At 38.0% G+C, this 26,325-nt stretch overlaps 2 protein-coding genes across 3 annotated transcripts in view; both read left to right on the top strand.

Moving 5' to 3' along the window:
• tpm4b (tropomyosin 4b) overlaps positions 1–1,232 on the top strand; it is a 36,347-nt gene extending 35,115 nt beyond the window's left edge. For both annotated transcript variants that reach the window (XM_079819842.1, XM_079819843.1), the window contains one exon: positions 733–1,232. In XM_079819842.1, coding sequence (XP_079675968.1) covers positions 733–815 — 83 coding nt within the window. In that variant the 3' untranslated portion in view covers positions 816–1,232. The remainder of the gene's footprint in view (positions 1–732) is intronic.
• A 2,593-nt stretch (positions 1,233–3,825) lies between these two features.
• Positions 3,826–22,496, top strand: rab8a (RAB8A, member RAS oncogene family). Its single transcript, XM_079819700.1, has 8 exons — positions 3,826–3,981; positions 7,753–7,813; positions 8,076–8,136; positions 12,130–12,207; positions 12,683–12,772; positions 12,958–13,023; positions 13,121–13,171; positions 17,711–22,496. Exons 1-8 carry the CDS (start codon positions 3,858–3,860, stop codon positions 17,801–17,803), a joined length of 624 nt encoding a protein of 207 aa, XP_079675826.1. The 5' UTR covers positions 3,826–3,857; the 3' UTR covers positions 17,804–22,496.
• Positions 22,497–26,325: the final 3,829 nt, after the last annotated feature.

Here is a 26,325-nt window from a genome sequence, read left to right as displayed (position 1 = left end):
ATAGCTAGTATTACATGTGGGACTCTAGAAAACGTTTAGCATGTTTTTAATAAAAAACAAAATTGCGACTGATTTACCAAAGAATCCACAGTGAAATGTTCCAAACACAAATAAATAATGCTCAACTGAGACATTGACATTGTTGAGAATAAATGAGCACATTCCTAGCATTAGGATCCTTTGGAAGGTAATGTTATTTTTAGTCCGTTCGTCTCTCCTCGTCATCTCACTAACACTCCAGTGGGCGGGGCCAAAGTTGCAATGATGAAGTTGATCTTCTGCAGAGGCGGTCTTTCACCAATGAGTCGTTCTCTGGGATTGGTTACAATAAAAGCTGTTTTTGGACTAACAAGGAAGTTTTCAGTTCTGAAACTTACAGAATATTCTTATGGTATGATGACCTCTTATACAGTCAAAATCTCAGTTATATATAAAATCTCTTATACAGTATGTCAATGAATTCTCAGTTCATGACCCCTTTAAAAAAGGTTTGTGCGTTCAATTTCAATCAATTTCTCTGTGGAGACTAAATGAATGGGATTTAACTTCCGTAACCCAGCTGTGGGTTAAAGTGTAATGGTATGGAAGGACGTTTGTTATGAAATCAACACTTTTAAGAGTTGTGTTTACAAAAATTGCACAGATATTTGCAATCAGTGATGTTTACTGTATATGTGCTAATGAATCGGTAAATTCTTGTCAGTCATGTCTTGTAATGCTGGTTTGTTTCAGAGAGTCTGGCTGAGGCAAAACAGCAGAACCTGGAGATGCATCAAGTCCTGGATCAAACGCTCCAAGAGCTCAACAGCTTGTGAGCAAACCAGAGAAGAAATCCATGAAGAATCCACATTCCAGACTGTCGGCTGTCAACAGTTCCCGCAGTGTTTTATTTGTTTTTTGGTTTTGTATGTTGTAAGTTATGTTATTTCCATCCATTATTTTATGTATTTTGTTCAGGGGCCTCATTTATAACCGATGCGTATGCACAAAACAGACCCTGGAAGAGGCGTACGCCACTTCCTACGCATAAGTTGTCAAAACTCGACAGGAAAATGTGCGCATCCGTATGCAAACTCGAACATTTTGGAGACAGAGCAGTTTGGCGACACCGATGGTGAGCAGAGAGACTGACAGAGATGAAGGAAATCCACTTTAAATCCTCATTATGTATATCCTTAGTATATGAGTCCTAATTATAAATACAGTGCATGTTCACAAACCGATTAATCGCGATTAATCGCATCCAAAATAAACATTTGTGTGTACATAATATATGTTTGTGTACTGTATATAATTATTATGCATATATATATATATATATATATATATATATATATATATATATATATATATATATATATATATATATATATATATATATATATATATATATATATATATATATATATATATACTCAGACACACATGTATTATTTACACACAAACTTTTATTTTGGATGCGATTAATCACAATTAATCGGTTTGACAGCAATAGTATTTAAACTCTGTTTTACATCTGATATGCACATTCAAATTAAATATGCAATTCTCATTAATGGAGTTAAATTACATGAAATGGTTATCCTAACGATTAGTTAAACCTTTTTTATATTCTAATAAATAGAAATATTTGTAGTGGATGCGATGCTTTTGAACACTTTTCCCGCGGCATGCAGATTTTTTATGTTTTAATACACATGATAATAACAGAGCTCATGGTCTGAGAAAATATTTTCATGCGAATTATGATCAATAATGCCTATCTGTTTCCATTCCAAATATAAAGCAATTAAAAATGCTATTTGGCCAGTGGAAAATATTGAGAAAAACTTTATCTTAAATGTTTTTTTATACTATTTTGATTTATTTATTCAATGATCATTTAATGTGTAATGCGACAGCACATCCATATCTCATATTTTCCTAATGTCTTGTACCGTTATACATGGTATCACGTGGATGAATATGCATATGCAAATGACATGCAAATGAGGACATGTATAGTAAAACTAGGTGTTGGAAGCTCCATATATGGATATTTCGGGGCGGAGACGCATGTACACACAATCTTCAGATGACTGGGTTTTATAAAGGGAATTTTTCGAGTTTCTGCCGTAAAATCTAGCTTTTGTGTGTACGCACGCTTTTAGGATGAAATCTACGGAAAGGTTTATAAATGAGGCCCCTCATTAATGCACCTATAGTCCATTAAAAAATAATAACTAATGTCTTGCTGCCATTTGTGCAGATTAAATGCAACTGTCTAAACCCCCAAAAATGCCAGTTTAACAGTACTTTATGTTTTTTGGATTTAAAGATAACGACCCATTATTGCATGTGAGGTTTCCCATTTTTATAATTATTTTTCCATATTTTTCTAACCTGGCTTAAGGTCAGTACTGTTTTATTTATTTCTTTTGAATGAACATAAAGAGGGATATTATACTTAAAACAGTAAAATTAATAAATCACTTGTTAGGGAAATGTATGGGAATGTAATAAAAAAGTATAATTGGACAATACTTGGACTGTTTTTTGGCAATAACAAGTAGTAAATAGACATTTAGTGGGACCATTTTTGATACAAGGTTTATTTTCATTGTGGTTTGAAGATTTGTTTTTATATGATAAACTAAATAAATGTTTACTTCTTTGCACACCGTTTTCCAGAGAAGTACATTGAATTATTTCAATCAATATTTTGCAAAGAAAAATTTAGGATCAAAAATATTTTTTGTATCATGGGCTGTCAAACGATTAATCGCGATTAATCACTTCCAAAATAAAAGTTTGTGTTTACGTGTGTGTGTACTGTGTATACTTATTATGTGTGTAGGCCTATATAAATACACACATGCATGTATATATTTAAGATTTTTTTATATTTATATATAAAATATTCATATTTACAAATAATATATGCAAAATTTCTTAAATTTATACATGTGTGTGTATTCAAATATACATAATAATTATATAGTACACACACATATATTATATAAACACCAACTTTTATTGTCGTTGCGATTAATCAGTTGACAGCACTAATTTTTACATAATTTTCATGACATTTTTGCTTTTTGGGGAATAACAAGTCTTAGTTTGTTATTTAGTGGGACCATTTTTGAAACAAGGTTTATTTTCACTGTGGTTCGATGTTAAACTAAATAAATGTTTACTTATTTGCACACCATTTTCGAGTCTATGAGAAGTACACTGAATTAATTAATATTTTGCAAAGGAAAATTAAGCCTGTTTAAGATCAATAAGATAATGTTTGGCCATTTTTACATTATTTTCATGACATTTACCCTCAAATTCTCTTTATTGCAATGCAAAATATATGTATGATTTATATTATGTGCAGGGCTATATTAATTTTTACATTAATACAATGGGAGAGAGAGAGAGCTTGGTTGTAAGGAAATTTAATCCAGGCCCGAAGCCAAATCATATAAAGGAATTTGACCTGCCACACACACTAATTAATGACCTTGAGGCACAGACTTATGCAAGTAATTGCTGTGAAGGTATGAGGTCTTGTATTAGTTCAGGAAGCACATTTTAAGAATCATACTATGGCGAAGCCTTATCTTATAAATATTAACTTTGTACTCTGACGTTTGACGTGGCCGGGCGAATGAACAAAATGCTACTATGACAAAGGCGTACCTTATGAATATTAATGAGGAGACGTGCCCGCACGCTCATGCAAGCCTTTGAAGTACGTCCGTTCAACCTCATGAATATTTAAATTCGACGCCTTCGGCATAGTATGATTGGTCAGTTCCTCGCCGCTTTGCGGATTCTGCGCTGTCTGCTAAAGTACCGGGCGGGATTTCCGCAATACATTCAGTATGGCGAAGACCTACGATTATTTGTTTAAACTGCTGTTAATCGGGGATTCCGGTGTCGGGAAGACCTGTGTGCTGTTCAGATTCTCGGAGGATGCCTTTAACTCGACGTTTATTTCGACGATAGGTATTTCTATCATATGTTTATATCGGATTGTTTATGAAACGTCAGGCTGTGCTAGCGGCTAAGCTAATGGACTAGAAACTGTGTTAGCTCTTCCTGAGTTTGTGTCTTGTTTTGTTTCTAAACTTCGCTGGTGGTTTGTAATTAATTATTTTGTGTGGTGATATAGTGTGTATTTAATGAGTATTTCTTCAGCTTTGTTAGTTAGCATCTAGCTTCTCTGACAGAGTGACTCGTCATAGGTTTACATTCGTTTTAACTCTAATTTTAGAAACTTTTAAATATCAAATAGATATAGGATTATATAAACGGTTGGATATCTAATTAATTATACATGTGGTTAGAATCAGTTAGCCAACTGTCACCTGTTTCACATTCACCATAAGACGTATAAGACTCAATATTGTGTATAGTAATATAATATTTCTGTCCATGTTCAGTTAAATAGTGTTTCAGAAAACTTTACTGTGACTGTGGTAACTTACTACTTTGATATACAGTATAGATACCACGATACTGAATTATTATTGTACACTTTTAATACTAATTATGGGAATGCAATTTACTTTATAGAATGGTATTACCAAAACAGTGGTATTGACATCTACTTGTTCAACAATGTATAATGTTATGTCAGAAAAAACAAGGCTTCTATTATCATGTCTTGTTTTAGTGTAATGATCTAAATGGGACATTGTATTAATATTATTTTTGCCATGTTAAAATTAAAGGGTTAAGAATATTAAAGGGATAGTTCACCCAAAAATTCTGTCATTAATTACTCACCCTCATGTCGTTCCAAACCCGTAAGACATCCTCGGAACACAAATTAAGATCCTTTTAATGAAATCGGAGTGTTTTCTATCGCTCAATTTACTCTACGCAACTGACAATTTAACGCTTTAAAAATGTCATAAACCGATTGTGATGCGTAACACCAGAATGAACCTCATTGGCTCTTGCTGAAGCTCAAACATGACGCGTAACACCAGAATGAACCTCATTGGCTCTTGCTGAAGCTCAAACGTGATGCGTAACACCAGAATGAACCTCATTGGTTCTTGCTGAAGCTCAAACGTGATGCGTAACACCAGAATGAACCTCATTGGCTCTTGCTGAAGCTCAAACGTGATGCGTAACACCAGAATGAACCTCATTGGTTCTTGCTGAAGCTCAAACGTGATGCGTAACACCAGAATGAACCTCATTGGTTCTTGAGAAGCTCAAACTAGGGGTTGCACTTTAATGCTCTGCCATGACGCTTTAAGCTTGACGTCGACTAGTCGCCTGGCCTATAGAGGGCGCGACAGGATAAGCCATCAGGATAAGCCAACATGGGCATCTTAATTGTTAAGAAAATTAAACGAAATAAGTGAATAAATCAAGCCTTTATTACATAACACTAGGCTATATTATACAGCATTCAGAAAAAGAACAGTTTGCGCTCCTAAGGGCTTTCACACTTTTCCAAAAGTGGGTCTTCTCTCAGTTGACCTGCTGATGAATTCTTCAAGCAGGGTCGAAACATAAACATCGCGTTCATCAATAATATGCATCTAGACAGCTGAAATGGAAAATGATGGGCCGCCTCAAGAACTGCCTGCTTTCGCCGCTGCACCTCTGAGCACACCACGCCAGGGCCTGAAACATTTTCTCATACCCCTTTTCCACCAAGGCAGTGCTAGAGCTAATTCAGAGCCAGAGCTAGTCCGAGTTCATAGTTGGTTCGACTAAGGAGCCTTCTAAGAACCGTTTGCTTTTCCACATGCTGAGAGCCACAACAGAGCCAGGTCTTACGTCACTGTATACGTCTCATCTTTTCTCAGCAACGCTAGCGAGGCAGCGGCAGTGTTGCCAAGTCCGTGGTTTTTCCGCGGGCTGTTTTTTCATGTTTTTTTACGGACATGAATGAAGTTTACATGAATGAAGTTAGTCCGTAAATGCGCGCTCTGTGAGGCCATGAATGAAGTTCATCCGTAAATGCGCGCTCTGTGAGGCCATGACTGAAGTTAGTCCGTAAATGCGCGCTCTGTGAGGCCATGAATGAAGTTCGTCCGTAAATGCGCGCTCTGTGAGGCCATGACTGAAGTTCGTCCGTAAATGCGCGCTCTGTGAGGCCATGAATGAAGTTCGTCCGTAAATGCGCGCTCTGTGAGGCCATGACTGAAGTTCGTCCGTAAATGCGCGCTCTGTGAGGCCATGAATGAAGTCCGTCCGTAAATGCGCGCTCTGTGAGGCCATGAATGAAGTTCGTCCGTAAATGCGCGCTCTGTGAGGCCATGAATGAAGTTCGTCCGTAAATGCGCGCTCTGTGAGGCCATGAATGAAGTTCATCCGTAAATGCGCGCTCTGTGAGGCCATGAAAGAAGTTCGTCCGTAAATGCGCGCTCTGTGAGGCCATGAATGAAGTTCATTCGTAAATGCGCGCTCTGTGAGGCCATGAATGAAGTTCATCCGTAAATGCGCGCTCTGTGAGGCCATGAATGAAGTTCATCCGTAAATGCGCGCTCTGTGAGGCCATGAAAGAAGTTCGTCCGTAAATGCGCGCTCTGTGAGGCCATGAATGAAGTTCATCCGTAAATGCGCGCTCTGTGAGGCCATGAATGAAGTTCATCCGTAAATGCGCGCTCTGTGAGGCCATGAATGAAGTTCATCCGTAAATGCGCGCTCTGTGAGGCCATGGGTGCGTCTCAACAGTTCCCTAGTAGTCAGGGCACTGATCAGGCATTGATCGGTCTATGTGTGAGACGCACGCCATGAATGAATGACAATTCGTCCGTGAACACTTGTTTATACTTGACGCGTCCGCACCATGGTCCGAACAAACGAGCGCGAGGGTGCGCGCGGCAAAAATTGCGTCATCTCAGAGTGTCGGACTCAAAGGAAACAATGCACGCTCTGTGCGGCCGTGCACATTTTACTTTCGGTTTTGAATTAGCGCCAATTTAGTGGCGGGTTGCTTGAATTGTGGGTTCATTAGCCTATTATTTTATATGAAAAACACAACAACAAAACAAATGACAAACTCCCTTAAATAGGCGCTTTTACGTTTCGCTTAAAAACCAAATCTTCCGCGGTAATCTCAGTCAGCTCCTCACTCTATGATGAATGAAATCTGATGAATGACTCCTGCCGAGACTCACGGTCGGGTCATGCTTTATTAAGCAGACACGTTCAGTTTTAATTTGTATTGTCTGTTCTCTAACTGAACTAAATTATTATATTAGGATAAAAAAAAAAAAAAAAACGACGGTGGGGCGGTGCCATGGTGGGCAAGTGATGTAAGCGGTGTTGAGTCTGAACACCGGTAACACCGGCAACACCGACTATCGTAGCAAGCCTACTATACAATCTCTTTATGAACTTTTTGAAGCGTCAAAGTGTCAGTTGCGTAGCTGTTAATGGAGGTACAGAAATCGCTCAGATTTCATCAAAATGATATTCATTTGTGTTCCGAAGATGAACGAAAGTCTCACTGGTTTGAAACGACATGAGAGTGAGTTTAATATATCTTCACCAGTCATAACTCATGTTTTTATTAATTTGCGTAATGAAATGGTGATGAATGAAGTGTCTAGGTGGTTTGATGCCTGGCTTTGTCATGCACCATATGTTCATAGATCATGTGTTCTATGCATCCTATGGACATCTGTTATGTGCGTTGCTTTTAACACCTAAAAATAGTCTTGTTTGACTTTTTTGAAAGAGACACTGTGTTGGGTTTGTTTGTCAGCCGATGATGACAGTTGTGCTGTTACGTCTTTTCTCTTCCAGGTATCGATTTCAAGATCAGGACAATAGAACTAGATGGCAAGAAGATAAAGTTACAGATATGGTGAGTTTCTAGTCGTCTTTCCTTCTAGTCAATGCTAGTTGAAGTTTAGCAGATTGCTGCCATAGTGACTTTGTGTTTGGAAGTACATGAGTTTTCTGAAGGAGCTGCTGTTCGACTAGTGAAACCATGATTCATTTCTCCTTTATACTGAGGGTGTCTTTTGTCATTGCCCTGGTGAGGAGGAAGTCATCTTCCACCAGACCTGCAAACCCCCTTTCAACAGGGCCACAGTTATAATACTAATATTGTGTGATGTTTACAGGGACACGGCAGGACAGGAACGATTCCGAACGATCACAACGGCATATTACAGAGGTGCAATGGTAAGATGATGCTAAAGTATGATGAGCTTCAGGAATTTCCACAGTCTTGTCTGTTCATGCTATAATTATACTAATAGTGTTGCAAAGAGGCGGAAAATCTCTGGTAAAATTGGGTAATTTTGAAACTTAATAGGAATTTATTGGAAAATTGATATAAACTGTATCATATACAAACATAAATATAAACATTTGATTGGTCATAAGCGGACATGCATGCAAAACAATATTAATATATATACTTTTTTTGAACCTGTGATACTTTTTTCAGGATTCATTGATGAATAAAAAGTTTTAAAGTATTTTTTTTCTAATAATATAAGTCTTTATGGTCACTTTTTTATCAATTTAAAGGGTTAGTTCACCCATTAATGAAAATTCTGTCATTAATTACTCACCCTCATGTCGTTGGACACCCGTCAGACCTCCGTTCATCTTCGGAACAGAAATGAAGATATTTTAGTTGAAATCTGATGGCTCTGAAAGGCCTCCATTGGCACAATGGCACTTTACACTCTCAAGACCCTTAAAAGGTACTAAAGACGTCGTTACAAAGTCCATCTCACTACAGTGGTTCTAAAATAACTTTATGAATCGGTGAGAATAGTTTTTGTGCGCAAAAAAACCCCTAAATAACAACTAATAGTGATGACGATTTCAAAACACGGCCTCATGAAGCTTCGAAGCGTTATGAATCAGCGAGTCGATTCAGCAGTTTGAATCGCCAAATTTCAGCAGTTTGGTGGTTTGACACGCGATCCGAATCATCATTCGACTCACTGATTCATAACGCTTCGAAGCTTCATGAGGCCGTGTTTTGAAATCGTCATCACTATAAGTCGTTATTTAGGGTTTTTTTGCGCACAAAAACTATTCTCGCCGATTCATAAAGTTATTGTAGAACCACTGTAGTGAGATGGACTTTGTAACGACGTCTTTAGTGCCTTTTAAGGGTCTTGAGAGTGTAACGTGCCATTGAGCCAATGGAGGCCTTTCAGAGCCATCAGATTTACACTAAAATATCTTCATTTGTGTTCTGAAGATGAACGGAGGTCTGACGGGTGTCGAACGACATGAGGGTAAGTAATTAATGACATAATTTCATTTTTGGGTGAACTAACCCTTTAACACATCCTTGCTGAATGAAAGTATTCATTTCTTTCAAAAAAAGAAAGAAAAAATGACTGACCCCAAACTTTTAGTGTATATGTTACGAAAGATTTCTATTTGGAATAAATGCTGTTCTTTTTACAACTTTATATTCATCAATGAATCCTGAAAAAAGTATCACAGGTTATAAAAAATATTAAGCAGCACAACTGTATCCAACATTGATAATAAATCATCATAATATTAACAATCATCAAAATAAAAATCATCATAATAATCATCATATTAGAATGATTTCTGAAGGATCATGTAACATTGAAGACTGGGGTTGGGAACTGAAACCCGGTGCCATACCTATATAACTGGTACGTAATCGGACAGAATCAGAACGCAGATTTCGGTGCCACTTAAATTGAAACGTGCTTTAACGACGGACGGACGCCCTCAGCGCTCGTCACATATCACAACTATTCAATGTTTTCAACCACATCATGTTTATTTTAGGTTACAGATATTTAAATCCACATATGTACTAGCAAAAAATACACACTTATGTCTATGGAAGCGCCAATAACAATCCTTTCAGTTATAATAATTTGACTACGTGTTTTCTTTATATCAGATACACAGTATATAGTAGCTATACAGTTTACTCTATTCTTCTCCCAGCTCAGCGGTCACTTACTTTTATGTATTTTTCATGAGACTTAGATTAATTTACGTGTTGTAAATCCGACAGATCCGATTCTCTGAGGTGCAAACTGATATAGTGGCGCCCATCGCGCATTATAGATCCACTAACACACATATTTGAAAATCTGAATATCAGATAGTTCATGACTAGGCATGTGCCGGTATCAAATTTTCGTGTTGCAATTAATTGCCGAAGCTTTTATCGTGGTATACGGTATTATCACGATATTTAAATTCATTGCAAAAAAAAGTGTTGTCATACTATAACAGGTTTAATAACTTTATTATAACAAAAATAACCAAACATTTAAATACATTAAAGCAATACACAAAAATGTATAAAGTAAACAAATATTTAAAAGAGCTAAAGAATTATAAAGAACAATAGGTAACACTTAACAATAAGGTCTCACTAGTTAATGCATTAACATCAACAAATAGCTACATTTTTACAGTTATTATTCTTTGATAATGTTAGTTTAAATAGCAGCTGTTAGTTAGTTAACTCAGGTCCATTAAATAATACAGTTACAACTTTTGATATTAATAATGTGTTATTAAATGCTGAAATTTACATTTAACTAAGATTAATACACATTTAATACATATTTTAGAAGTATTTTTCATTGTCAGTTTGTTAATGAATGAACTAATGTTAAATAATGGAGCCTTACTGTAAAGTGTGCGACTGAATAACAATCAGAACATATTCAAACAATATCTAGGGCATGTAATTTAGTCCAGATTAAAATAAAAAATGTTTAAGTTTGAAAATTAATAGCCTTAAGTTTTTAAGTATTTGGTTATGTGATGAGATTTGTTTGCGAGAATTACCGGGGAAACGCTGCTGTTGATGGGTAAAGTATTCTTAAAATGCATTCTAAAAATCTAAATAATTCGTAAGAAATAATTATTCACTGTATTTTGTAGTGCCCAAGATAACATTATTGTGCATGTTCATTATTGCGGTATATCGTATTACCGTTAACCGGCACATGTCTAGATTTCACATTTATCGTGATAATTATCGATATCGACTGATATGGAAAATGATATTGTGATAATTTTTTTGGGCCATATCGCCTAGCCCTACCAGAGAATATGGTCATATTTCAAAATAAAGCTGAACCTTGAAGCTGGTTTGTAGCAGACCAAGAATACAGACGACTGCTGGTATTAGTCCTGCAACTGTTATTTAATGTTAAATTAGGCCTATTGTAGTTGGGTTAGGTGGCTTAGGTTTTACTGTGAATTTAAGTAAATTGTGCTTTGTATTTATATATTTAAGTATACTTTAAACTTTTAATAAATTGTTCAATTTAAATAATAATAATAAAAAAATCAATAAAAAAACATTCTTTAATCTCATCCACCGTCGCATTTGGCTCTTTTTTTTTTTTTTTAAGTATCGGGTCAGGCACCATTTAGGCACCGGTACCGTTTTAAAAGTATCGGTTTGGCACCGGTATCGTAAAAAAACAAAACGATACCCAACCCTACTGAAGACTGGAGTAATGATGCTGAAAATTCAACTTTGATCACATAAATAAATTATATTTTAAGGTTTATTTCATTATTTTAAATTGTATTTCACACTATTAGTTTTCTGTATTTGTGATCAAATAAAAACAGGCTTGATGAGCATAAGAGACATTTCAAAAATATAAAAAATAGTAATGTGTCCAAACTTTTGACTGGTGCTGTAATTCTGTACAATAACAGAAATGCACTGCATTCATCCATAACATGCACAGATCATTTCTTGAATCCTGCACACAAAATGTCTGTCTTGGCGAGTATTCACGTAAATTACATACATTTATGTTTAAAACTTCCTTGTGCTGTGTTAATGATTATTTAACACACAAATTATACCATTGTGTAAACAAATACACTGACTGGGCAAACATTTAGGTGAGATAATTCAAAAAATCATGTCTAAAAATGACCCTCCCCAACACACACAAGTCTAAATCTGTTTTTTTTTTTTACCAAGATTATTTTTCCCCTATATGAGGCTAACCTGCAATTTTGCAAATGCCCAGTTTACTCATATGAATTCCCATATATTCCCTTTCATTTCCATGGAAATTCCCAGAATTTTGCAACCCTAAATACTAATGCTCATTTGCTGTCATCTTTATAATTGCAGCGTTTTGCACAGTAGTAATTTGTCTTGTGCTCTGATCGCAGGGTATCATGCTGGTTTATGATATTACCAATGAGAAATCATTTGACAACATCAAAAACTGGATCCGAAACATAGAGGAGGTGAGTGTCTCAACAGTATACTTCAGATGATGTGCAATGTTTCCATAATATGCACTATCTGCAGGTTTTTATTTTATATTCAAACAGTAACTCCATGGGTTCAATTCCCGTGAGAATGCATGAACTGATAAAAGTTTAAATGCATTGCAATTTGCTTAGGATCAAAAGTGTCTGCTAATTGCATTAATGAAAATTGTACATATTTCACCTATTTGTTAAATATGCACATTGAAGTATGCCATCTTTAGTCATTGCACCTCACTTCTCTCTTGCATCTTGTGCCCTTAGCGTAATGCTTTTAATAAGACTTGTATTAGATATATGTATTATTTTGCTTATTGTTGTCTGGTGGACATGACCCTAAACTACCGGTGGCCTAATTACTAGTCATTCAATTGTGAAAAATGTAGCATATCCTGTTTGTATATTTACAGCTAATGATTTCAGTGCATGTTCTTGTATGTGTTCAACCCAGCATGCATCGGCAGATGTAGAAAAAATGATTTTGGGGAACAAATGTGACATTAATGAGAAGAGGCAGGTGTCCAAAGACAGAGGCGAGAAGGTGAGCAGACCATGCTCTTTTTTTCCACTTACACCATTAAAAAAAACTGCTTGTATAATATTATTAAACTTTTGTTGTATAAGACGCTACAGCAATGATGGAAGCACCTGTATTTAATGATCCTCCTGCATCATCCAGCTAAATCATACTAGTATTTTGAATCAAATCTGCCTGTACCCGTTTAGCTGGCGTTAGAGTACGGCATCAAGTTCATGGAGACGAGTGCGAAGGCTAATATCAACGTTGAGAACGTAAGTGTAAATGGGTTTTATGATGAATCCTCATTTCATTTCCTGATCATATCTGAGCATTTAAACATTTTAATGTTGTTTTCTGCTCTACTCACAGGCATTCTTAACGCTTGCCAGAGACATAAAATCAAAGATGGACACGAAATTGGTAAGATTTTCCCTTTCTGTGCTTTAGGTTTATGCACAAATGAATTTAGATCAGGCATCATTACTTAACAAGAGCAATAGTTCTACAGCATTTATTAAAGGTGCAGTAAGCGATTTCTGAGAAACACTATTAATACTTGAAATCACACACCTCCCTTCATTGCGCCGCCCCTAAAAGGCATGAACATGCAATGCAAGAGTAGATATCTCAGCTAAAGCAAAGCAAAATAATGGTTAATAATGGATAACGGACAAACCACAAGGAAGAACAAAAAAAGAACATACAGCACACAAGAGTATATACAAGCAAGAGTTGATTGTTAGACGCCAGCAGGTCCAGACAAACAATGACACTCAACTGTCCTGTTACTACAGCTAACATTACAGCAACAGCATATCTTGGTTCTGTAGAACATAGAAAAACCAATGTTACTCCCCCATCATGAGTGGACACGCCCCCTGCTGCTGATTGACTCTCTCTCCTCCATCATGAGTGGACACGCCCCCTACTGCTGATGGACTCTCTCTCCTCCATCATGAGTGGACACGCCCCCTGCTGCTCATTGACTCTCTCTCCCATCATGAGTGGACACGCCCCCTGCTGCTCATTGACTCTCTCTCCCATCATGAGTGGACACGCCCCCTACTGCTGATTGACTCTCTCTCCTCCATCATGAGTGGACACGCCCCCTACTGCTGATTGACTCTCTCTCCTCCATCATGAGTGGACACGCCCCCTACTGCTGATGGACTCTCTCTCCTCCATCATGAGTGGACACGCCCCCTACTGCTGATGGACTCTCTCTCCTCCATCATGAGTGGACACGCCCCCTGCTGCTCATTGACTCTCTCCTCCATCATGAGTGGACACGCCCCCTGCTGCTGATTGACTCTCTCCTCCATCATGAGTGGACACGCCCCCTGCTGCTGATTGACTCTCTCTCCTCCATCATGAGTGGACACGCCCCCTGCTGCTCATTGACTCTCTCCTCCATCATGAGTGGACACGCCCCCTGCTGCTGATTGACTCTCTCCTCCATCATGAGTGGACACGCCCCCTGCTGCTGATTGACTCTCTCCTCCATCATGAGTGGACACGCCCCCTGCTGCTGATTGACTCTCTCCTCCATCATGAGTGGACACGCCCCCTACTGCTGATGGACTCTCTCTCCTCCATCATGAGTGGACACGCCCCCTGCTGCTCATTGACTCTCTCCTCCATCATGAGTGGACACGCCCCCTGCTGCTGATTGACTCTCTCTCCTCCATCATGAGTGGACACGCCCCCTGCTGCTCATTGACTCTCTCCTCCATCATGAGTGGACACGCCCCCTGCTGCTGATTGACTCTCTCCTCCATCATGAGTGGACACGCCCCCTGCTGCTGATTGGCTCTCTCTCCTCCATCATGAGTGGACACGCCCCCTGCTGCTGATTGACTCTCTCCCCCATCATGAGTGGACACGCCCCCTGCTGCTGATTGACTCTCTCCTCCATCATGAGTGGACACGCCCCCTGCTGCTGATTGACTCTCTCCTCCATCATGAGTGGACACGCCCCCTGCTGCTGATTGACTCTCTCCCCCATCATGAGTGGACACGCCCCCTGCTGCTGATTGACTCTCTCTCCCCCATCATGAGTGGACACGCCCCCTGCTGCTGATTGACTCTCTCTCCCCCATCATGAGTGGACACGCCCCCTGCTGCTGATTGACTCTCTCTCCCCCATCATGAGTGGACACGCCCCCTGCTGCTGATTGACTCTCTCTCCTCCATCATGAGTGGACACGCCCCCTGCTGCTGATTGACTCTCTCTCCCCCATCATGAGTGGACACGCCCCCTGCTGCTGATTGACTCTCTCTCCCCCATCATGAGTGGACACGCCCCCTGCTGCTGATTGACTCTCTCTCCTCCATCATGAGTGGACACGCCCCCTGCTGCTGATTGACTCTCTCTCCCCCATCATGAGTGGACACGCCCCCTGCTGCTGATTGACTCTCTCTCCCCCATCATGAGTGGACACGCCCCTGCTGCTGATTTGCTCTCTCCCCCATCATGAGTTGACACGCCCCCTGCTGCTGATTTGCTCTCTCCCCCATCATGAGTGGACACGCCCCCTGCTGCTGATTGACTCTCTCTCCCCCATCATGAGTGGACACGCCCCCTGCTGCTGATTGACTCTCTCTCCCCCATCATGAGTGAACACGCCCCCTGCTGCTGATTGACTCTCTCTCCCCCATCATGAGTGAACACGCCCCCTGCTGCTGATTGGCTGTCTCCCCCATCATGAGTGGATACGCCCCCTACTGCTGATTGGCTGTCTCTCCCCCATCATGAGTGGACACGCCCCCTGCTGCTGATTTGCTCTCTCCCCCATCATGAGTGGACACGCCCCTGCTGCTGATTTGCTCTCTCCCCATCATGAGTTGACACGCCCCTGCTGCTGATTGGCTCTCTCTCACCCATTATGAGTTGACACGCCCCCTGCTGCTGATTTGCTCTCTCCCCCATCATGAGTGGACACGCCCCTGCTGCTGATTGGCTCTCTCTCACCCATTATGAGTTGACACGCCCCCTGCTGCTGATTTGCTCTCTCCCCATCATGAGTTGACACGCCCCCTACTGCTGATTTGCTCTCTCCCCCATCATGAGTGGACACGCCCCCTACTGCTGATTGGCTCTCTCACCCATTATGAGTTGACACGCCCCCTGCTGCTGATTGGCTCTATCTCCCCCATCATGAGTGGACACGCCCCCTACAGCTGATTGACTCTCTCACCCATTATGAGTTGACACGCCCCCTGCTGCTGATTTGCTCTCTCCCCCATCATGAGTGGACACGCCCCCTACTGCTGATTGGCTCTCTCACCCATTATGAGTTGACACGCCCCCTACTGCTGATTGACTCTCTCTCCCCCATCATGAGTGGACACGCCCCCTACTGCTGATTGGCTCTCTCACCTATCATGAGTGGACACGCCCCCTACTGCTGATTGGCTCTCTCACCTATCATGAGTGGACACGCCCCCTGCTGCTGATTAGCTAAAAGTTTTGCGCTGCTTGGCCTGATCCACTTTACAGTGTTTTTCAGAAATCGCTTACTGCACCTTTAATCTTAGCTAATGCTAATCTCAGCATTTAATAATACATTTCTAAGATGAAAACATTAGTAAATGCACTGTGAACTTACACAATTTTTTTTATTAAAGATTATGTTCATACATTAACTTCTGAAAAACAGTAATATTGTGAATTGTTCCATTTTATTTTGTAATGTTTTCAAAATATAATTTGATGATAACTGAGCTTGACATTGACACTGAAGCTGAAAATTCAGCTTTGATCACAGAAATAAATCACATTTTAAGATAATATTTCACAATATTACTGCAAATCAAATAAATGCAGCCTTGGTGAGCAGAAGAGATTCTTTCAAAAACATTAAAGGGTTAGTTCACCCAAAAATGAAAATTCTGTCATTAATGACTTCCCCTCATGTCGTTCGACACCCGTCAGACCTCCGTTCATCTTCAGAACACAAATGAAGATATTTTAGTTGAAATCTGATGGCTCAGAAAGGCCTCCATTGGCTCAATGGCACGGTTCACTCTCAAGACCCTTAAAAGCTACTAAAGACGTCGTTACAAAGTCCATCTCACTACAGTGGCTCTACAATAACTTTATGAATCGGCGAGAATAGTTTTTGTGCGCAAAAACCCCTAAATAACGACTTGTATAGTGATGACGATTTCAAAACACGACATCATGAAGCTTCGAAGCGTTATGAATCAGTGAGTCGAATCAGCGGTTTGAATCGCCAAATTTCAGCAGTTTGGCGGTTTGACACGCGATCCGAATCATGAATCGACTCACTGATTCATAACGCTTCGAAGCTTCATGATGTCGTGTTTTGAAATCGTCATCACTATACAAGTCGTTATTTAGGGGTTTTTGCGCACAAAAACTATTCTCGTCACTCCATAAAGTTATTGTAGAGCCACTGTAGTGAGATGGACTTTGTAACGACGTCTTTAGTACCTTTTAAGGGTCTTGAGAGTGAACCGTGCCATTGAGCCAATGGAGGCCTTTCAGAGCCATCAGATTTCAACTAAAATATCTTCATTTCTGTTCTGAAGATGAACGGAGGTCTGACGGGTGTCGAACGACATGAGGGTCAGTAATTAATGACAGAATTTCATTTTTGGGTGAACTAACCCTTTAAACTTTAAATGCTTTCCTATAGCTCAAACAGTAGAGCATGGCGCTAGCAACGCCAAGGTCATGGGTTCGATTCCCAGGGAAAGCAAGAATTGACAAAAATGTAAAATGTGTACCTTGAATGCAATGTAAGTCGCTTTGGATAAAAGCGTCTGCCAAATGCATAAATGTAAATGTAAATGTAAACTTGACCACTGTAGGTACATAATTGGTAAATAATAGGGACATGATACCATTTTCCCTTTCGGGTGAATGAATCCTTCAGTATCTCTGTCTAGCTTAAGTTCTTGAGTGTAAAGGAGTTTGTTTCTTTGCTCACACAGGAGGGCAACAATCCTCAGGGCAGCAACCACGGAGTGAAAATTACCCCTGAACAGCAGAAAAAGAGCAGCTTCTTTCGCTGTGTGCTACTGTGAAGACCAAGGCCTTACTGTCCGCCGCCAATGGGCTGGACATGACTGGACTATGCTCTCCCTCTTAGCACTCCTCCTCCTTCCTCTTTACCCCATCTCTCCTTCTCTGTCGCGCTCTTCTTCCAGTCAGCGTTCCTGGCTCTTATCTTCTTCCATTGACAGATTAGCGATGCCGCTCATGACCCTTCCCTGCCGAAGGCCTGCATTGGTTCAACAAGCCAAGGTGAAGAGCTGGTTGCTGATGCATCGCCGTAAACGTGCACCTAAAGAAGAATCCCGTACCTCCATCTTTGTTTCAAACGCTCGTTTTGAGCGCTCAACTGCCAAAATCGATCCATTCCTTCACGCCGACCTGGAAGTAGTTGTGTTTCAGGGTCAGGCCGCAGAGCGTGATCTAACATTGAGCCAATTTGAGAGTACAGTGGGGCGTAAATCGTAATCATTCCATTTTATTTTCGGCGCATTCTTCGACAATCACATGACCTTATTATAAGTAGAGGACTATTATAACCCGCCTCTTATATGCTTTTTTTCCTCTCCCCTCGTTCATTTTTTTAACCTTCGACCTTGAGTCAAGGCTTCACAGACATGGCTAAAAGATATTTTCATATTAAACAAATGAAGATCCTGCGTTTTATTCATCAAGACTCCTTTTTTTTAAACATGCACATGAAGCTATTTCCAAATAGTTCAGCCTTTTATGCAGTAGCGCTACCTTTTTTTTTTTTTTATCCTTTGCATACATCCAAAACTCAGGTCTTTTGCTTTTATTACGACCTGAAAACGCCCCCCCCCCCCAAGCGTTCTTTGATTTAAGAACACTTGAATTGAATCTACTAGAGTATGATCGAATGAAACTGACTGATGAGGAAATCCTGAGTTTGTAGTATTAATTATGCGTAACCAAAAGCAATTAGAAAGGGTGACTATGAAACCTGAAAAAAGCAGAGCTATACTTGAGAAAAGCAGACGTCCATGCACTTTATCAGTATCCTTTGTGTTGTGTGTAGTTTGTGCCAAGTGATAGTTTTGCGGCATAAAGACCCGTGAGCCGAATTCATGCTAGTTTTAAGAGCAAGGCGTTTTCATTTCCCCCAGTCATCCATTTCTACACCAGTTAGCCGAAGCTAGTGTTATCCATTGGCTTCTATTGATGCAGTTTGTTCAGCTTTGAATAACTAGTCTTCTGTTGATTTGTTCACATGTCTGATGTATTATGAATGGACTGGACCCTACAGCATATTAGTTAGCGTGGCACGTGCATGAGCTGTACAGCCCTTCAAAGACAAACTGCACTTGTTTTCAATTGGTTTGATACGAGTTCTCACCGTTTTCTCTCAATCCGATCGTCTTTCATTTTGACACGTCGTGCAGTTTTGCCTTTGTACTGCAGTATACTCAAATGTGTGTTTTGTGGGTTAATGTACACCAGCAATAGGTCAGGAATCTTTAACGCGCGTTAGCTTTGAGTGAAAGAACAAACTCTCCGTCGATTATATCCACAAGTGTCAATCTCTCAAGAACATTCACGTCAAATTTCATCCCAAAAATGACGTTATTAATGACGAGCACATTCTCATTAATGCAATGCACATGAATCTTATGATGATTACTGTATTGCAAAAATGTATTCAATTCTTATATATAATACATAGATATTAATCATTTACATATCATGGTACCTTCTTAGTCAGAGTAAAATATGGATGCATTGCAGGAATTTGCAGAGAATTTTGTGAATTGCCATGTTATTTATGCAATATATATATTTCCCATTGGATTTGGGGTGTAATGTAAAGAAGCTTGTCTCCGCCACAGAATAAAACTTTGTAATATTTGCGACTTTTTTATCTCACAACTGCGATTTTACATAAACTCTCAATTGCTTGAAATTAACTCAACAATTCTGACTTTTTCTTGCAATTGAGTTTCTCATAATTCAGACATTTTATCTCAGAATTGAGATATAAACTCACAATTGCTTGAAAAACTCAAACGCAACAATTTTGACTTTTTGTCCCAGAAATGCAAGTTTATATCTCACAATTCTGACTTCATAACACGCAATTGCAACTTTATATCATGCAATTCAGACTTTTTTTCTCAGAATTGTGAGATACAAACTCACAATTGCTTGAAATAAACTCAACAATTCTGACTTTCTCGGAAATCGTGAGTTTTTCACGATTCAGACTTTTTTTAAATCTCAGAATGGCAAGTTAAAAAGTCCAATTCTGAGGAAAAAGACATGTCAGAATTGTGTTTATATCTCCCAATTCTGACTTTATAACACGCAATTGCAACTTTATATCATGCGATTTTGACTTTATTTCAGAATTGCATAATTTAAAGTCACAATTTCATGTTATAAAGTTGCAATTGCTTGAAATAAACTCAAACTCAACAATTCTGACTTTTTATCTCACAATTGTGATCTAAAGTTGCAACTGCAAGTTAGTCCAATTCTGAGGGAAAAAATACTTTTATCTCAGAATTGCGAGTTTATATCTCACAATTAACACGCAATTACAACTTTATATCATGCAATTCAGACTTTGTACCTCAGAATTGCGTGATTTTAAAGTCACAATTGCGTGTTATAAAGTCAGAATTGGGAGATATAAACCCACAATTTCTTGAAATAATCTCAAACTCAACAATTCTGACTTTTTATCTCACAATTGTGTGATTTATAAAGTTACAACTGCAAGTTATAAAGTCAAATTCTGAGGAAAAAGACTTAAAGTCAGAATTCTGAGATATAACACGACATTGCAACTTTTATATCATGCAATTCAGATTTTTTACCTTAGAATTGTGAGATATAAACCCACAATTGCTTGAAATAAACTCAAACGCAACAATTTTGACCTTTTATCTCAGAATTGCTTGATATAAAGTTGCAATTGTGTGTGATAAAACATATGTATACTTGCAATTGCAATTCTGAGGGAAAAAAGACATCTCAGAATTGCGAGTTTATATCTCACAATTAACACGCAATTACAACTTTATCATGCAATTCAGACTTTTTTTCTCAGAATTGCGAGATCTAAACCCACAATAGCTTGAAATAAACTCAAACTCAACAATTCTGACATTTTATCTCACAAAGTCTGACCTTTTACCTCATAATTGAGTGATTTTAAAGTCACAATTGCAAGATATAAACTCCCAATTGCTTGAAATAAACTCAAACGCAACAATTTTGACTTTTTATCTCAGAAATGTGATATAAAGTGGCAAAGTTATAAAGTCCAACTCTGAGGAAAAAGACTTGTATGTCAGAATTGCATTTATATCTCCCAATTCTGACTCTATAACACGCAATTGCAACTTTATATCATGCAATTCAGACTTTTTTTCTCAGAATTGCGAGATCTATACCCACAATAGCTTGAAATAAACTCAAACTCAACAATTCTGATATTTTATCTCACAAAGTCTGACCTTTTACCTCCAGAATTGCTTGATTTTTTAAAGTCACAATTGTGAGATATAACCCCACAATTGCTTGAAATAAACTCAAACGCAACAATTTTGACTTTTTATCTCAGAAATGTGATATAAAGTTGCAAAGTTATAAAGTCCAACTCTGAGCAAAAAATACTTCTCACAATTCTGACTTTAAATCACGCAATTCTGAGGTAAAGAGTCAAAATTGTGATCTAAAATGTCAGAAGAGTTTGAGTTTATTTCAAGCAATTGTGAGATAAAAAGTCGCAATTACCTTTTTTATTTTTTTGTGGCGGAAACGAGCTTCCATAAGTCATGTGACCTGGATGAGTTGTAAAGAGATTAGGAAAGCACAATGTTTGACTGTTTTTCCTGCGAGGCAGAGTGTATGAAATTCTCTTCTTGCTGCAATAAGGCACATTTACTTTTCCTTTTTCCCAGCTTAAATATTGACCAACTTGAAATGACTTCCTGTTTGCACCTTGTTCTGTTTCCACCTCAAGGCGATGATGTTTTGGGCTCATATATTAGGAGAGGTCCGCACCCATGGCTTCTCTCGTCTCTCCCTGTCCAATAATGTCCCCCAACTTGCCGTTTGTCTTAATAACTAATACTTGATCTTTCATTTTGGATCTATGCATCATGAAGGTGATACTGTTGACCTCCTGTATGTTTTGTCTGTGTGTGTATATTTTTTCTATAGATGTTCTGCACATTGAAGCGTCTGTCTGCAGTTAGAGGACAGTCTACTGTTTAAAATGTGTAATAATGGACCTTTTTGGGGTGTTTTAAAGAGATAAAATAAAATGCAAAAACAACTAGAAACAGAAAAAAAAGCATTTTTATTCGATTTGCAGACAAACCAAGTGGAAAAGAGCATTAGCAAACAGGTACCGCTTTCTGTCTTAAACGCTTTGCAGTCGTGTAGTGTTTATTGAGCAGTGATGCGTATGTCTGTCAATCTGCGGTGTAGTTTTGTCTTCTCTTGTACTTCTCGATCCATATCATTTACAGATTCTTTTATATGACCATGTTTTCATTTGTCCATTGTGAGGTAACTGGGGAGATTGGTTAATTACATTTTGGTAAGAAAAAAACAATTGTAAATAACTAAAAAAAAAAAAAAAGAGAGAGAGATCTACTTAAATTGTACTGTACTTTCTAAAACATTGAAAAAAAAAACTGATCTACAGTTTTTGTAGATATCTGTACTTTTGATTTATTAAAACAAGATTCTTTTAAGAGATGGCTCTATGTGTGTCTATGTTGACAGTAGCTGTATTCAGGCACATTATTGGCTTGTTTTTATGTTCAAGATAAGAATTACTATCGTATTAAAGTGTAACCTGTTAAGTGTCACCGGTGGGCCCACATCCATTACATTTTTAAAACGCTAATATCCTATACTAAACCTAAACTAATCTTGACAAACTATGTATCATTTGAAAGCTTACAATCTGTCGTCTTCATATTTGGTGACTGTTTTTCAAACTATATTAGAGGGGAGTAGTAATTTATCAATTTGCAACAAGAATATATACTCATAAGGCATGTTCAGACCTTTATTTTGAAATGGCGATGACCAGGGGCCTGTACCATGATGCTAGTTTAACAAACTCAGGGTTACAGGATTAGTTTCGAGTTGACAAAACCAAACCAATCTTTTCAGGTTTTGTTGGTCCCATGATGCTGATCATCAGCTTTCTTTGTCAACTCAGGCTTTGATCCTGAGTTTAGCTGTGACATCAGTCGTGAACAGCCAATCACACGCTGTGAAACTGAGATTCACTTCCCTCTTCTGCAGAATATTACATGAGTGAAACATGTTAAGAATTTAAACAAATTTACACAGCAAGAAGAAAAGAGCTGTCTATGAAAGTGGACAACTTTAAGAAAAATCGTATACGTCAACGCAAGTAAAAGTTCTGAAGTTAGTTTAGTTGATATATAGAGAGAATTAAACATTTAAGCTCACATGTAGTCATTTTTATAGCTTTATTCATTTTAAAGCTTATTTGTATGACCTTTATATAGGTTATTTATATTAATTTTAACTAAGCGCCTTAATTGATTAACTAAAATGATACATGTGTAATTGATTAAGGGTATAATTATTACATAAATGATATCTAACTCATTCAAAATTATTATTGTTATAAATAAGCATAACTAAAAGCCAGACGCTTTAGTCTTTAATAGCCATTTGCTATGTCGTGACCTTTAATTTGGAGTAGAAAAAGGGGGAGTGACTTCATTGCATTAGAGGTGTGTCACTTTGCTCGCAGCTGATTGGTCCAATTTCAGTTTGAGGTCTCTTATCCAGAACATAACCTGCCCTGGGGCCTGTACCATGATGGTAGTTTAACAAACTCAGGGTAACAGGATTAGTTTAGAGTTGACAAAACCAAACCAATCTATTCAGGCTTTGTTGGTCCCATGATGCTGATCATCAGCTTTCTCTGTCAACTCAGGCTTTGATCCTGAGTTTAGGAGTTTAGCTGTGACATCAGTAGTGAACAGCCAATCACACGCTGTGGATCAGTAAAACTGAGATTAACTTCTCGCGAGAGAAGCAGCGAGATTCATTTCTCTCTTCTGCAGAATATACATGATTGAAAAATATTAAGAATTTAAACAAATTTACACAGCAAGAAGAAAAGCGCTGTCTATAAAAGAGTACAACTTAAAGAAAATATTCACTACGTCAATGCAAGTAAAAGTTATGAAGTTAGTTTAGTTGATATATAGAGAATTGAACATTTAAGCTCACATGTAGTCATTTGTATAGCTTTATTTATTGATTTTAAAGCTTATTTGTAAGACCTTTGTATAGGCTATATGAATTTCAACTAAGTGCCTATTAATGATTGATTAACTAAAATTATACATATGTAGTTGATTAAGGGTATAGTAATTACATAAATGATATCTAAATCATTCAAAATTATTATTATTATAAATAAGCATTGTTAAAAGCCAGACACTTTAGTCTTTAATAGCCATTTGCTATGTCGTGACCTTTAATTTGGAGTAGAAACAGGGGGAGTGACTTCATTGCATCAGAGATGTGTCACTTTGCTCACAGCTGATTGGTCCAATTTCAGTTTGATCTCTTATCCAGAACATAACCTGCCCTGGAGCAGGTTAGCCGTGGAGCGTAAGTTACTATGGAGATGAACACAGCTAAAAGCCCAACCATTTTAATGGTACCCAAAACCCAGGATTAGCACAAACTAAGCTTAAACATATCTGGCTATCCAGCTAAACCGGCTTCATGGTATAGGCCCCAGGGGTCCGTTCTTCATACGTCGCTAACTCAGTTAGCCGGATTTGATTGTTGACGATTGGATTATTTGGTTCTTCGACGCTCATCCTGGACTTGCTGTCATAGCAACAGGTCCGTAAGCTTCTCGCGAGCGGCTTATTTCATGTAAACAGGATTAGATTGCATCTTGAGGTGATACTTAAAATCTGTCCCAGAAACTGCTACTTTATTACAAGAGTTCATTACTGAAAACGAATCATTTTAAATAATAATACTATAAAAATGTATTTGAAAATATTATAATGTTGTGTATAATACTATAGACACAGCCACTTGATTGAGCGAATTATTTGTGATGGAATAAGTACTTTATAATTTTGTTGGAGGTTTACACACACATGTTGTAGTTACTCTGAGCCGTGCATTAATTTTAGTGATGACGGATATTATGGGATGGCTTGATGCAGCGCAAGACCCTTAAGAAACTTTAATACTGTCACGTTACAAATCTGTTTCAAATTGACTTAAATTAAATTACAACATTGAAATAAAAATGTAAAGGGTGTACAAATAATATAAAATTGTGAATATAATTAATTGGGAATCATGTTCATCAAACCGTTTATGTTGGTTTGGTCTAGGGAAGTCACAAGTACCGGTACTTCCGTACCAAGTCGGTACTGAAATAAAAAAAATGTGACGATACCAGCATTTCTGTAGGGCTCCAGACTGTAATTCAGTCAGGTCTTCACGGCAACCCGTCAAAATAAAAGTTTGGTTTTAAAAAATTTAAATTGGCAATATATTAGGCTACTGTTGTAGCCTACCCTTCAGTATATTTAGCAACTTCTCTATGTAATAATAATACGTCTCTAATAATAATTATTATGCCTGTATGGTTGATTTATTTATCACTTGATATTTTTTTATAAACAATGTTTACTTTTAAACAGCATGTAGCCTTTAAATCTTTATGTATTATTTACTTATAATGATTATCATCATAAATAATAAACTTAATACATTTAATTATTCTTTTTAAAAAAGTTAAATGAAAAAAAAATGTTTTAGCTGTGGTAACAAAATTGGTACCGAGTACCGTAAAATGTTGATGGTATTGGTACCGACTACTGGAATTTTGGTACTGTGACATCCCTAGTTTGGTCGTTTCCTTATAAAGGTCCAGAAATTTGTGTTTTTTAATTTGTCAATTTTTTTGCCTGGTGGCTTTTTTAATTATATGATGTCATTATGTTGCTGTCTTGCCGCCAGCCAATCGCTGCATTGCTGATCGTGGTTTCGAGTATCGATGCATCTGCCCTCTTCAGGGAAAACAAGAACGTGCAGTGATCTTAGATCATTTAATCCAGATATTTAAATCCAATCCGCAAATTCGTTTGAAGAACCAAATTAGCCAGAGATCAGTTATCATGATTAAAAGATCTGGGATCTGTCAAATCATCTCAGATGTATTAAGCGAGGTACGAAGAACTGACCCCAGAAAAAATTTATGAAAGATTGGTAGAAACTTGTTTGTTTTCATGCCAAGAGTTCAAAAGAAAACATCCATAACATTTTTTGAGGAAAAAAAGGTCTGAAAATGTTTTAAATATAAAGAAAAAATGATAGATTCTCCATTTGTGATGTGGCGGCGCGATATAATGCACATACGTGTTCTTTTTATTTGTTTATTAGAGGTTCAATTCATATCAAACTTCCCATGCTACTTCTGAATAGGATGTCTACTTCATAAATTGTATGGAAATATATGGTTCAGATTTTACTCAATCCATATATGGAAATG

Source organism: Gobio gobio, assembly GCF_949357685.1.
Source record: "Gobio gobio genome assembly, chromosome: 6".
Classification (NCBI taxonomy): domain Eukaryota; kingdom Metazoa; phylum Chordata; class Actinopteri; order Cypriniformes; family Gobionidae; genus Gobio; species Gobio gobio.
This window is presented reverse-complemented; position numbering and strand designations above follow the sequence as displayed.

What these genes read in the sequence shown, in the direction of transcription:
- rab8a (XM_079819700.1), top strand. Translation starts at nt 3,858, where the DNA reads ATGGCGAAGACCTACGATTATTTGTTTAAACTGCTGTTAATCGGGGAT. An exon ending in CATATTACAGAGGTGCAATG is followed by an intron (nt 8,137 to 12,129) that starts GTAAGATGATGC and finishes CTCTGATCGCAG; the next exon opens with GGTATCATGCTGGTTTATGA. An exon ending in GGATCCGAAACATAGAGGAG is followed by an intron (nt 12,208 to 12,682) that starts GTGAGTGTCTCA and finishes TGTTCAACCCAG; the next exon opens with CATGCATCGGCAGATGTAGA.